The sequence below is a fragment of the Aythya ferina genome (assembly GCF_964211825.1).
Source record: "Aythya ferina genome assembly, chromosome: 26".
Taxonomy (NCBI): domain Eukaryota; kingdom Metazoa; phylum Chordata; class Aves; order Anseriformes; family Anatidae; genus Aythya; species Aythya ferina.
Window position 1 is genome coordinate 1,933,991 of NC_140324.1, and position 13,746 is coordinate 1,947,736.

The 13,746-nt window shown below is 63.6% G+C and overlaps 1 protein-coding gene across 1 annotated transcript; it reads left to right on the plus strand.

Moving 5' to 3' along the window:
- Nucleotides 1-2,264: 2,264 nt before the first annotated feature.
- Nucleotides 2,265-13,021, plus strand: MEX3D (mex-3 RNA binding family member D). The gene is made up of 2 exons (XM_084498593.1): nucleotides 2,265-2,904; nucleotides 11,543-13,021. Exons 1-2 carry the CDS (start codon nucleotides 2,331-2,333, stop codon nucleotides 12,808-12,810), a joined length of 1,842 nt encoding a protein of 613 aa, XP_084354719.1. The 5' UTR covers nucleotides 2,265-2,330; the 3' UTR covers nucleotides 12,811-13,021.
- The last annotated feature ends 725 nt before the right edge of the window (nucleotides 13,022-13,746 follow it).

A 13,746-nucleotide genomic window follows, 5' to 3' on the forward strand; every position in this document is an offset into this window, starting at 1 on the left:
ATGGAAAACCCACTATTTTTAGTAGTTCAGCGGGGTGTTTCAACTTAGTGAATTCAATATTTTGGGAAGTGAGAGGAGGAGATGTCTCTCAGCCAGCCTGCGTGGCTGAGATCTGCTGGTTTTGCCACATCTGTCCCTCAAGGAGAAGCCTCAGCCTGCAGCAGGGCGAGCTGTCCCTAACGCGCCGGGAGCTGCCAGCCCGTGGCACGGGGATGGGAAAGGGGAAGAGGAGGCTGAGGTGGGAGGAAGCAAGGAGATGTGCTCGTGCTGGTGCATCTCTGCAAGAGCTGAGGAGGTTGGGCAGACGCGGCCTGATCCTGGTGAAACGGAGCTGTGAATGCCTGGGGAAGGAGAAGTTGCAGCCGTCTCCTTTTTGCAGCCACCCAAGAAGAGCCGGCCAGCTCAAAACCAAGAAAGAGCTCTGAGGTGAAAGGAGGAAACTTCACATATTTTCCAGGTGCTGAAAATCCTTCATGGAAACATTTTACATTTAGATGGGTAGGTAAGAGGAATGGAAAGAAGGACGGGGGCAGTTCCCCATGGCTGTTATCTCGCTGAGAAGATGACATACAAGTTGAACCATCCGGAGTGTCAGAAGTATGGGGTGAAAGTCCATCCCTGTAGCAGAGTCACCAACTGAAGGGCAAAATGTGGAAGCCGAGGGACTGCCCGTGTGTTTGGGCTGCTGGCTGGCAGGAGTTAATGTTTACAGGGCTCTGTGAAACGCAAACAGAGCGCGGCTGTTTGGAAGGGGGTTTCTGGACCAGACGCGGGTGGTGGTGCTCGCAATTAAAAACAACCCCAAGCTGCCTGGCTGAATTAGTCCCAAAGACAGCGCTTTGGGAAGGCAGTTACGTGAGAATGGAGAAAATGAAGCTTGAGAATGGGACCTGTGGAATTTGAGCAGGGAATCTGGGCATGTGAGGTAGCGGGTGACCTAACAATTGGTGCATTAGGGTGAGTTAGCGTGTCGTCACTGCCAGGAAGGGTTTCTTAAAGCTCCGTCTGTGGAAATTCCCTATAACCCCGTGGCCCAGGTGGAGAAAATGATTTGGGGGAAGTTGTTCTGCAGGGAGCTGGTCGGTGGGGGGCAGCCCTACAGTGACAGCGTGGTGGGCAGCAGTACGTTGGAAAATAACGGGGTTCTAACAAGCTCTTCCTTCTTCCCCAGTTACTCAACAAATTTCTTTCTCTACCTGAAGCCTGCTGCAGAACAGCTCCTACAGAGGTGGCAGCCAGGGGAGCTCCCAGAACTGGGGGGCACAGCTGGGGAGCCCCCACACTGCACCCTCGGCTGGCAGAGAGGAAAGGGGCTGGAAAGGAAAGCCGTGAGTTAGCCTGGGGGGGCAGGAGGTGTTTTATGCCTGGAGCCAGCCCTTTGGGGACCTCTGTGGGTGTCAGGGGCTGTAGGGCTGGAAGAGCAGCTGGGCCGGGAGCCCAGACCCTTGAATTTGTGACCATGGGGGCTTGACCTGGGCTGGCTGCCTGTGTTTGGGGGGGGGAGCGGGTGGGCTGCGGCCGACCCTTTGCTGCTGTGTCCTCCGTCCTGGGGGAGAGGTGCCGCAGCAAATAAAGGGCTGTGCAGAGCCGGACATGCTGTGTCCCTGCTGTCACTGCTGGGGGCTCCTGGGGTGGCTGGGGTGGGACTGGGGGGGCTGGGGAGAGCCTGGGGGTCCTGAAGGCAGCCCCCAAGCTGGAGAGTCCTGGAGCACTGGGGTCCCGCATTGGGGGTCCCGAAGGCAGCCCCTAAGCTTGGGGGTCCCCGCACTGGGGGTCCCGCAGGCAGCCCCCAAGCCTGGCGGTCCCGGAGCCTCGGGCCCCAGCCCCGGGGGTCCCGCAGCCCCCCCCCCCGCCCACCTCCCCCATTCTTACATCGTGTTCCGGACCCTCCCCAGGCGGGGCCGGGCTCCGGCTCCCTCCAGCCCCCGGGGGGGTCCCCGCGGGGCCGTGGCCGTGCCCCGGGGTTCAGCTCCCGGAGCCGGGGGGGGGGGCGGAGCCACGACGAAAGTGGGCGTGACCATGGAACGAGGGGGGCGGAGTCACGCGGAGGGGGCGGGGCCGAGGAGCGAGGGGCGGGGCGGAGCCGTGCGAGCGGCGAGGCGGAGCGCGAGGGAGGGGGCGTGGCTCCGTTAGGCCCCGCCCCTCCCCTTGCACGCGCAGGCGCGCGGCGGGGCGCGGCCCATTGTCGGGGCGGGGCGGGGCGGGGCCGAGGGGGGGGGCGGTGGCGGGGTGGGGGGGGGAGGGGGCGCAGAGCGGCGGCGGCGGCGTGCGGCGGGCACCGGGCCCCGGGCACCGGCACCGGCACCGCCCCGGCCGCTCCTCCCGCCGCCATGCCCGGCTCCATCTACCAGCCCGACGGCGGGCAGGCTGCCCGCGGCCCGCCCCGCTGCCTGGCGCTGCTCAGCCCTCCGCCGCCGCCACCGCCGCCGCCGCCCAGCGGGCAGGAACCGGAGCCCGAGGCGGAGCGGGAGGAGCAGCAGCAGCCGCCGCCAGCACCGCCGCCGGACGAAGCGGCCGCCCTGCGGTTCGCCCTGTCGCAGCTGTCGCTGCTGGGGCTGGACGAGGCGGCGGGGGAGGCTCTGGAGGAAGCGGAGCCCGGCGAGGCTCGGGGAGGCCACCGGGGGAGCGGGGGCAGCCCCCCGCTAACCGGCACCGCCTCCCCCCCCCCCCCTCCTCCCGCTGCTGCTGCCGCTGCTCTTCCTCCCCCCCCTCCTCCTCCTCCTCCTCCTCCTCACCCTCACCACCCCCACCCCCCCCATCCCGGCGTTTTCGGGCCCTTCGCCCCGCCGCTGCCGCTGCCCGAGCAGATGAGCATCCTGGGCGGCAGGAAGAAAAGCGTCAACATGACCGAGTGCGTGCCCGTGCCCAGCTCCGAGCACGTCGCCGAGATCGTGGGACGCCAAGGTAACGGCCCCGGGACCCCCCCCCCTCGGGACATCCCCCCCCTGACCCCGCTCCCACCCTCGGGGACCGGCCCCGGGGGATGCCCGGAGCCGCCCCCCCCCCCCCTCGGTGCCGCTCCGCTCCCCCCGTTTGGGTTTTTCTTGAATTCTTGCTTTGTCCCCTCCCCTCCGATTTGGGTCACTTTTCGGGCTTTGTCTCTTTTTTTCCCCTCGAAGCGGCGCGGAGGCGGAAACTTGACGGCAATAAATCCCTGCCCCCCCCCCCCCCCAAAAAAAAAAAAAACACATACAAAAAAAAACCAAAAAAAAACAAAAAAACTCTTCCTGGCGGCACCCGCTCGCCTCGGGGCTTTTACGAGCGAGCTGCGATTTTTATGGGGGGGGGGGGAAATTAAAAAAAAATAAAAATAAAAGCAAGGGTAAATATGAATTAAAGCACGTAGGCCAGCACGGGCGGAATAAACGCCTGGCGCGTAGGGAAAGTTCTCGGGATGGCTGGACTTCTCGCAAGTCGGTGGCAGCGGGGTGGGTAGGGACGGGCACGGCCTGCGGGGAGAGCCTTGATTTTATTTTAGCCCAGAAACCTCCCCCCCCCCCACCACCACACCCTCCCGTCTCTCCCCCCTTCGCCCTGCGCTAACGCTGGGCGTTTCGGAGCCCGCGGCCAAAGGGCGCCCATCGGATGGATCCGCTGGTGGAAATAGGTGAAACTCCCCAGATTTGGAGCAGTTTGGGGCGGGGGGGAGCCCAGCTCGCTGGGATCTGTCACAAAAGGACACCCGGGCACGCCTCAGCCCTGGGCGTGTGTGTGCCAGGCGTGGGCTTTGTCTCGAGGAAATCCCAAATAGCCGTTTCCCCGAGTTGCACCTTGAAGGAAAAAGCCCCCCGGTAAGGAAATTAAAAGTAAAATTAAAAAAAAAAAAAAAAAAAGACAGAAAGGGGGGTAAAAAAAATAAAATAAAAAGGAAGGGAGCTGCTCCCGCAGAGATCCAGGTGGAGCTGGGTCCTGGGGCTGCTCGCGCCCCGACCTGGGGGCGTTTTGGTGCCGCTCGCCGCTCCCGCTGCCCCCAGCCCCGCTGCCCCGGCCCCGTCCCTCCCGGAGGGGCTCGGTGCGGGGGTCCCGGGGGGCATTTTATCGGCGGGGAAGCGGGGCGCTGGGCAGCCTCATTGTTCTCTTTGTTAGCCCGAGCCACGCTGCGATGAGCGTGGTGACATCATGCTCTGCGCTTCCCATTGGCCTGCGCTGCCTCCCCGCCAGCCGCGCTCCCGGCCGGCCCCAACTTTTCCACCGCGCACCCCTCGCCGGCACACCGGGAGGCCCAGCCCGGCACAACGGCACCGCCGAGCCCGGGACGTCGCCGGCGGCTCGAGGAGAGGGGAGAGGAGCGCCGCGGGGAGAGCAGCGCGCTCCGCTCGGGATGCGGGCGTGGATTCGGCTGCGTGGCGAGGGGCTCGCGGCCCCCCGGGGGTCCCTCGGTGGTTGGCGATCCCACGGTGAGGTCCGTGCCTCCGCTGGGAAGCGTCTTCGTGGGTGGGTTGGGTGAACCTGACTTTGTCCAGGTGTCCTGCCTCCGGCAGCACCTGGCCTCGGGGTGGCTTCTGCTCCCCGAGGAGCTCGCCGTGTGCCCGGGTACCCGCACACCTCGCTCGGAGCTCAGGGTGCTCGGGGAGCCCCGTGGGGCTGCAGGGAGAGATGCTTGGTGCTACGTCGAGGTGGGGTGAGTGGGGTGCTGCTGCGGGGTTTGGGGGGACACGGTGCCAGCGATGGGCCGTGGGTGCCCCAGCCCGCCCACAGCGCCCGTCCCCATGGGATTTGCTCTGTGGGTGCCTTTGGCTCCCCGAGGATGCTGCGGCCCCTTTGTGCTGGGGTTTTGGTGTGAGGAGGGGTCAGCATTTGGCACCCTGTGTTTCTGCTGGCAGGGGGCTGCTGTGGTATATAGGGGCTGGTTCAGCAGCACGTGGGGGCACAGGGGTGTCACCGGGGTGTCACCAGGGTGTCTCTGTGCTCCCGCTGCGCTCTGCTTCCTCCAGTGCTGCTGGCAGCTGCTCTAAGTCAGGGAAGTGCAAGGCCATTGCAGCACCGGGGGCTTTAAACTGAGCAGAGCCCTTCCTCCTCAGGGCTCCTGTGCCTCGTCCTCCTGCGGCAGCACTGGCACCGTGTCCCTCGGGTCCCCAGGTCCCCCTGTGGGTGCAGCAGTGTGCTGCGGGTGTCCCCTGGGGGGGCACCAAGCCTGGGGTGCTTTGCAGTGTCCGCGGTCGTTCCAGCAGCGAGCCGTGCTGTGGGCTCAGGTCGGGTCCCACCAAGCCATGTCCCCATTGCTCTCGTTTCTCCTGTGCCTGCTTCCATCCTGAGCGCCCAGCCCGGCCAAGAGCCTGGAACAGGCTCTTGTGGTGCCACGCGTGGGCAGGGACCGGGATCCCTGGTGGCTGAAAGGCTCGGGAGGCTTTGTCACCTCCCCGCCACCCGGGCTCTGCTCCCTGCCTCCCATCCCCTCAGCTCCGCCGCAACAAAAGAGGCAGCGCCATCAGAAATGTGTGTCCCAAAGGTGCTGCCCTGGGGCATCGCTGGTGGCTCTGGGGTGATGCTCGGCTGCGGGGCCAAGCCCGCGGGGTCCCTGCGTCCCCGGCCAGGCGATGGCTGGAGCAGGAGGGCTGCGCTCACGAGCGGTGAGGTGCAGGTGCTGAGCGTCTCTGCGAGCTGGGGGTGGGTGTGTGCACCTGACGGCACCTCGTGTGCTGGAGCAGCTCTCGGGGTGCTTTGGGGACCCATCTCCTGTCCCCAAGGCCCAGCAGTGCCTCTGCCCATGCCGCTTATCGGGGTGGAGGCAGGTCCCGTAGGCAGGCAGCGCTGTCCCCATCCAGCCGGCGCGAGGCTGTCCCATGGGCTGCTGCGTGACAGAGGGCGTTGGCCGGGATTTCTCCAATTCCTCCTTTTTCTTTGATTTCTCTCCTCCAGACCTGCTAAGTTACACCTTTCCCGAAGGGAGCAGCAGCTCAGGAAGCAAACCTTTGCTGCGCAAAGCACCTCGGTGTTGTGTCGGCTGGGCCGGAGGCTGTGGCTGCAGCCCCTCATGTCCAGCCTGGCTCCGGTGGCAGCGCGGTGCCTGCCTGCATCCGAGGCCCTTCTCGTCCCTGCCCACACCGCTCCCGAAAGGCAGCGTGGCCGGGCAGGATTACGTGGTCATGCCTTCGCGTGCAAGCCCATTCATGACTCTTGCCGTGGGAGGGACTGTCTCCAAAAAGCGCTGTGGGCATTGATCGCGTTCTGCTCTTTCCAGCCAGCAGAAGTAGGGCGGTGACGTGAAGGTGATCGAAGCCGTGCCGGGGAAAGGGGAGGCTGGGGCACGGGGCGGGCTGGCTGCTGGAGCCCCAAGCCCCGTGCGGGCATTGCTGGGGGGTCCGTGCCCAGCAGCGTGTGTCCTGGGGGCTGCCGGAGCATCCCGAGGGCTTGGGGTTCTGCTTTTGGCTCTGCCCCGTGCAGCTTCGCTGCCTGGTTCCACTTCCCCGCTGCGACATGCGGGCACTTCTCAGCTCTGTGCAGGATTTTGGGAAGTTGCTGTTTATAGGAGACGCTGGGATGCTCGAAGGGGAGATGCAGGAAGGATGAAATGCGGCCGCTCTCCTCCCTGCCGGAGTGCAGCGGGTGTTTCGGTGCTTGGAAAATGTACAGAGAGACTGTGGGCCTCATTTTTTGAGCCAGCCCCAGCGTCTGCAAACCAACCTGCGGCGTTTGGCTGGGCCTGCCGGTGAGCCCCTCGCCGCGCCGTCCTCCGCCCGCCGTGCCATGTCCTTTCGGCTGGCCCGGCCACCTCCTGCTGCCTCGTCTGATCTGAGCAGAGCCAGAAAGTCCTGGGGTTGGCAGCTCAGGTTGGGCCGGTCGCTGAAGGCTCTGCCTCTGGATCTTGTCTCTGGCACCAGCTCCCTCCTCTCCGTCTCGTGGCGAGGAGCCCAGCCTCCCTGCCTCGCTTTCCCCGGAGTCTGGAGAAGAAACAAAGGTGTGAGGTGCCCGCCTCCCGCAGAGCTGTTGTGAGGGAGAATTAATTACTGTTTGTAGAGAGGTGGAGAGAAGCGCTCAGCAAGAGGGGAGAAGAGATGCGGCAGAGGAGCAACGTGTGCTTCTCCACGTCTGGTCCTGGTGCTGCTCGCGCGGACCAAAGGGGGCCGGTGGCTCCGTGGTGCAGGGTCGGAGGCGAGGAAGTGCCGGGGAAGAGGAAGGCCAAGGTCTTCTTGGAGGCTCTGCAGGCAGCAGTCCTGCTGGTTAACGCCACCAGGGACTCCTCCAGAGAAGCCCGGTTGCCCCCTGGGTTTTCGTAGCTCAGGGTTGGGGCACCACAAGCCAAAGCTCCTCGTGCAAACGGAGACGTGGCCTGGTCACCAGCCAGGGAGCCAGCTGGCGTTGTCCTCCTCACGTGGAGGGGCCACACCGTGTCCCAGCGGGCTGTGGCCAGGCTGTGCTTGGGACCAGCGAGCAGATTGGCCACGTGCCGTGGTGGGTTTCTTGTCTCCTGCCCAGATGACTCCGGGAGTGTGGAGGATGGCGAGGTGCCTCCCATCCCACTCTGCAGGTTTCGTGGGCACCTGCGATGCTCACAGCCCCGAGCGGCGTGGGGCTGCTGGCAGAGGGCCGGGGCCTCGTTGGCGGTGCCGTGCGAGGGTGCCCTGAGTGAAAAACCCCCCTCGGTGGGTGCCATCACGGCGATGATCCCCCGGGTTCTGTTCTTGTAACCTGCTAGCGAGGGGCAGCCCCGTGGGCAGGTGCCATGGGCGCATCCGTGGGGCTGGCAGAGGGCGGCTCGTAGACGGAGGGTGTGGAGACTGCGGGTTGGGAGCATTTTGGAGAGCAGCCTCCAGCTTGCGTCCTGCCGCTGCCGTTTGCAGGCAGTCAGGGCAGGTCTCTGGTGCAAGGGGCTTTGCCCCGTGGCTGTCACCTGGTGGGGGTGCGCGTGGCAGACCCCTGGAGTGAAGGTGCTGGCTGGCAGCATCACGGGGCCGTGGGTTGTTGTAAAATAGGGTCCACGGGGCGCCGAGCTGTCCCCAAGAGCCGTAGCTTGGAGACAGAGCAGCTCCTGGGGCTGGCGGGGATGTGTCGGGAAGGGATCTGTGCGGGCTGCAGCTCCCCAGGGTCTGCCCCCCTGTTTTGTTGGGTTGGTTTTTTTTTTTGGATCCAAAACACACTTTTAAAGCCACCTTATTTATAGACTCGTAGCAAAGTCTGGCACCTTGTTTTCCTCCTCCCTCATAATTACTGCTGCGCGTCGGCCACCCCAACAAGCTAAACCCTGGGAATGCCAACCGCTGCCACGTGGCTGGGGCTCGGTGCTGGGTCTGGGGCGAGGGCTGGCGACACCGCAGGACGCCCGGACCTCCCCGCAGCCCCCGTCCCGCACGGTCCCCGCCCGCTGGGGTTGCGCTGTGCGGACTCGAGATGGATGCGGCCATCTGGGATGGAGGCTTGCGCAGCGCGCTTGGGTGGGGGCGTGTTGAGACTGATCTAAAATAGCTCGTACTGGTACAGAGCATTCCCCCAGTTGCAGGTTGCGGGTGAAACCATGTGTGGTGCGCGGTCTGAGGCCGCCGGGCTCAGTTGGGGTCCCCCAGGCGGGCTGCGGGGTGCTCGGCACGAGCGCTTTGGCACCTCCCAGAGCCCCCTGGGGAGGAGCAGGATCAGCTCAGCCACCTCACCAGGGAGAGGGTTTGCTGGGGTCTGTGCCAGTGCAAGGCTGGGTGTCCTCTGCAGTCCCCAGGACTCGCAGACCCATGGTTCACTGTGCAGCGTGGGTTTAAATGTGGTCCTGAATCTGAGCCCGGGGAAGCTGCCCATCCGCCGGTGGTGGCCGTGACCTTCAGAGCACCGCAGCTCCCACCCGCTGCTCGGGCAGCCCCACAGCCAGCAGCTGCCAGCCCCGTTTCTCTGGCTTAGGTGGAGTTTGGGGACCAGGGACGGATGCAGCCAGTCCCCAGCCGGTCCCTGCAGCTGCTCGGGGCCGTGGGGCTCTCCCGGTGCCCGTCCCAGCAGCGAGCACTTCTCTGACATCCCCGTGGTGCCCGTCTGTGAGTGCTCGTCTGCTCATCACGCCAGGCTCCTCGCATGGAGCCGTGAGAGCGCTGTTCCTGCACAGGCACGGAGGTGGCCGCAGGTGAGCAGCTTCCCCAGCCCCTGCCTCGGGTGCTCAATCACTCAGAAACCCCCGTGCGGCTCCGCGAGCAGCTCTCGGTGTGTCCCCAGGGGCCGTTGTCACCGAGCAGCTCCCAGAACTGCTGGCAGCTTTTGATAGCTCCTTGTCTTGAAATCACTTTTCCGATCAAAGAACAGTTTCAGATCTCAGCTGCAGGGATGGCATCCGGGGAGGGGGGACCAGCAAAGTGCCCCTGCAGCTCTCAGGGGGGCAGATCCTGCCTGCTGCCCCTGTGGATGTCACTTCAGTGCCACCGTGTCCCCGGAGGGGGCTGGAAGGAGGGTGCTGGCAGCTATGTGGGATCTCAGGGCACCAAACATGCTGCATCCCCCCAACCAGAGCACCTGTCCCCGCAGCAAGCGACACCCTCAGAGCCTTGCTGCTGCCTCCAGCATTTTGGGAGAGTCTCTGTGGGCTCCCACGGGCTTGGTGCAGCTCTCCCCACCCCGAGCCCCCCCAAATGGTGCCAGGTGGTTTTAGCACAGATTTATTTCCCCGCCATACCCCAGAGCAGGGTGTGAGCATCCCTCTGCTCCACTTTACGGCATCGCCTGGGCTTGAGGTGCCCCTCTCCATAACCGGGCTGAGCGTCGCCTCGGGGGAGCGAGCCCCCTGCTTGGTGCTGCTGACACCGCCCGTGCCGGCCTCGTGCTGCCGAGACGTGGAGCAGGGAGGGAGCTTGCAGCAGGTGCTGGAATAAATCTGGGAGGGCAACGTGGGGCTGCCAGGCTCCCTGCTCCAGGCAGCCTCGCCAGGACTGACACATGCTTGTTTAAAAAAAAAAAAAAAAAAAAAAAAAGGGTCTTTGATGGTTGCTCGTTCTGCCCTGCCCTGGTGACTGGGCCATTGCTTTCCCCACCCCTGTGCTGCCCCCAGCCATAAATACACCTTCCAGTTGTTGTCCTAAATTAGGAAAAGCCCAGACAAACCCTTCTCCACCCACATTCTTCCTCTGCGAGCTCCCGCAGCCGCTCAGTGGCTTTCCCATCTCCAGGAGCCGGCGTGGGACCGGGCAGCCCCGTGCTGAGCCCTGCTGCAGGAAGGCTGAGCCTGGGCGGGTGCTAATCCCCGGGGCAACACACGGCAAGAGGGGCTCGAGGTGGTGGATTGCAACAAGTGCTTGGAGGTGGCCTCCAAAGACACTTGGTGTGGCCCGTGTGAAGTCCCAGCCCGTAGCTGGTGGCTTTGCTGTGTCCCCAGTTGTGCCTGGTCGCTCCTCTCTCTGCCCCAGAGCCGGGCTGCTGGCACAAGCCACAGTTTTTTGGAGGTGGTGTCCGGACAGGCTGGCTTCGTACCCCCTCAGTTCCCCCTGGACGTGGCAAACGGAGGGCTCAGCGCAGCCACAGAGCGGGGTGTGACACCTGGAACGGCCGCTGCTCGCTGATTTTGACAGCTTTTTAACTTTCAATTATTCATGACACTTAATGCCCTGCTGAGCACGCTGGTCTCCAGGAACAGCGCAGCCTGTCAGGGCTCTGCTCGCTGGCGGCAGTGCCGAAAGGGAGCCGAGCGTGGGTCGGTGCCCCTGCGTGGGACAGGGCTGCCCGGGTGTCCTGCTCCAGCCCTGGCCCCGGCTGCGTCGCGGCAGCCTCCCGGGGCTCTGCTTTTTGCAGCCTCGCTGCTGGCAGAGCAGCCCTGCCCTCCCACGGGGCAGGAGGAGGAGCGATGCCCTGAGCCAGCCGGGTGCTCGCAGCCGCCGTGTCTGCGTCCGCGAGCAGCCGAGCCCTCCCTGGTGCCGTGCAGCAATTTCGTGGGTTATCAGCAGGGGTCTGCAGCAGCCGAGTTGGCGGAGGGCAGGGATGGGCTTCGGGCTCCGTTCCTGCAGCCTCCGTCCCCACAGGCTCCCAGCTTTGCTTCGGGTGTGATGTGCAGCAGGCGCCTGGATCGTGTGCGCTTGGTGAAGCGTGGGCAGAGCCGGAGCAAGCAGCGGGGCTGGGAGGGTGCTGCGGGGACAGGGGCTCAGTCGGGTGGGAGCAGAGGGGCAGGGGCTCAGCCGGGCTGTGCGAGGCACCAAACCCCAGGCTCCTGTGTCCCAGCACAGGCTCTGCCCGCTGAATCACGCTCCTGGTGCGGGGCGAGCAGGTCTTTCCAGAAACAGGAGTGCTGGCAGCCTGTCCCTCATGCAGTGTCCCTGCATTGGTGTCCCCTGTGTCCCTTCAGGGAGGAATTAGGGAGGAGGCGAGGAGGGGGTGCTGGTGCTTGGCTCCCCCTTCCCTCCACATACATCCCCGCTGCCTTTGGGCACGGCTGGGGCTGTTTCCTGGTGTTGGCAGCTGGTGCGAGGTGCAGGCAAACCAGCAAGAGCCCTTTCCAGGGGTGTCTGTGCTGCTGCTGCAGAGCTGGGGGACCTGCTGGGACCTGCTGGGTCCCGCTGGGTCTGCATGTCCCCCCCAGGCGGTGAGCAGGGGTCCCCGTGGGGTCTCGCTTTTGACGTGATGTTTCTTTTCCGCTCTCGCTCTGCAGGCTGCAAAATCAAAGCCCTGCGTGCCAAGACCAACACGTACATCAAGACGCCGGTCAGGGGCGAGGAGCCCGTTTTCATCGTGACCGGGAGGAAGGAGGACGTGGAGATGGCCAAGAGGGAGATCCTCTCGGCCGCCGAGCACTTCTCCATGATCCGGGCGACGCGCAACAAAGTGAACGGGCTGACGGGCGCCATGCAGGGGCCCCCCAACCTGCCGGGACAGACCACCATCCAGGTGAGGGTCCCGTACCGCGTGGTGGGGCTGGTGGTGGGCCCCAAGGGAGCCACCATCAAGCGCATCCAGCAGCAGACGCACACCTACATCGTGACGCCCAGCCGGGACAAGGAGCCCGTCTTTGAGGTGACGGGCATGCCCGAGAACGTGGACCGGGCCCGGGAGGAGATCGAGGCGCACATCACCATGCGGACAGGCTCCTTCATCGACGTCAACGCCGACAACGACTTCCACACCAACGGCACCGACGTCTGCCTCGACCTGCAGGGCGGCGCGGCCGTCTTGTGGGCCAAGGCCCCGCACCCTGCCCGGCGCCCCGCCGCCGCCCTGCGCAACGACAGCCTCAGCTCCCTGGGCAGCGCCTCCACCGAGTCCTTCTACAGTGGGCGGGTGGCGGACGCCAGCCCCACCAGCCCCTACAGCACCAGCAGCGGCTTCGCCTTCAGCGAGCCGCCGGCCTCGCTGGGCTCGGAGGAGTGCGACTTCGGCTTCGACTTCTTGGCCCTGGACCTCACGACGCCCACCACCATCTGGTCGCCCTTCGAGCGCGCCGCCAACCCCCTGCAGGCCTTCAGCGGCTGCTCCTCCTCCGTCGGTGGCTCGCAGAGACGCGGCAGCGGGGCGGCCACGCCGCGCCACTCGCCCACCCTGCCCGAGAGCGCTGGCGGGGCGCTGGAGCACCCCTTGGCCCGCCGCATCCAGAGCGACCCCGTCAGCACCTTGTCCTGGCTGCCCACCCAAGGCTCGCTCTCCTCCTTCTCCACCAGCACGGGCTACTCCTCCTCCTCCTCCCTGCCCGGCAGCATCTCGGCCGCCTCGGGCTCGCCCACCGACTCGAGCAGCTCCGACGGGCACCGCAAGAGCTCCCGCGAGTGCATGGTGTGCTTCGAGAGCGAGGTGATCGCCGCCCTGGTGCCCTGCGGCCACAACCTCTTCTGCATGGAGTGCGCCATGCGCATCTGCGGCAAAGCCGAGCCCGAGTGCCCCGCGTGCCACACGCCGGCCACCCAAGCCATCCACATCTTCTCCTAGCCGGGGCCGGCCAGCCGGGGCGGTCAGCCCTCCCCCCCTCCCCCCCAACACAGCTTTTTAAGGACTTTAAACTGTTGGAATCAACCTTTTTATTTAACGGATCAGACTGGGGGCGCGGGGGGGGGGACAGAGATGCTATTTCTCTTGCTGGATGGAAGCCGGAGGGCAGGATCGTGGGGAGGGAGGGGCGGACAGAAAAAAAAAAAATAAAGGGGTCGGGAGGGGTGGGGAGAAAGGGGTGGACGAAGACGACGAGGAAGAGGGGCGCAAAACCGCAGAGAGGAGCAAAATCAAATGTTTACAGAATAGCTTTAACTCTTAACCCGGCTGTGGCGGCTGGGAGGAGAAAGCCCAGCTGTTCTTCAACAGTCCTTTCCAAATAACAGTATTCAGTTTGCAAAGTTAAATAAACAGAAAGAAAAGGTCCGGTTGCACTTTTTATTTTAGGACACGCAAGGGTTGTCTTTTATTTTTTTAAAAGCATTCTATTATTATTATAATTTTTTTGTTGTCGTTCTTTTTGTATGTAGTTATTTTTTTGGATGATTCTTGACGGTTCTATAAATATATATATATTTTTTTTGTAACACAGGTCTTATCTTCTATTTTGCCAATGTGAAAACTGCCCAAAACGCGCATTACGAGAGGCTGGGGGTCCCGGGCGGGGGCTGGAGGGGGCACGGTGGACACGTCACGTCGCAAAAACCTGACAGATTTCTATCTCCTTTTTATTTCACAGTCGTTTTTGTGTTTGTTTTTTTTTTTTTTAGTTTTATTTTTTTATTTTTTACCTCTTTATGTATATGTAGGGAATTTATAGGAAAATATGTACTTTATTGAATAAATTTTAAAAACTAAAATATATTTTATTTTAAAAAGAAAATAACGGACCTTTAACCTTACATGGCTAAAGTACTGATTATATATTTGCTGAGC

Bases quoted from the DNA above. Each gene is read 5' to 3' on its own strand.
- MEX3D (XM_084498593.1), top strand. From the start codon at position 2,331: ATGCCCGGCTCCATCTACCAGCCCGACGGCGGGCAGGCTGCCCGCGGC. The intron at 2,905-11,542 runs GTAACGGCCCCG...CTCGCTCTGCAG, and splicing joins CGAGATCGTGGGACGCCAAG to GCTGCAAAATCAAAGCCCTG.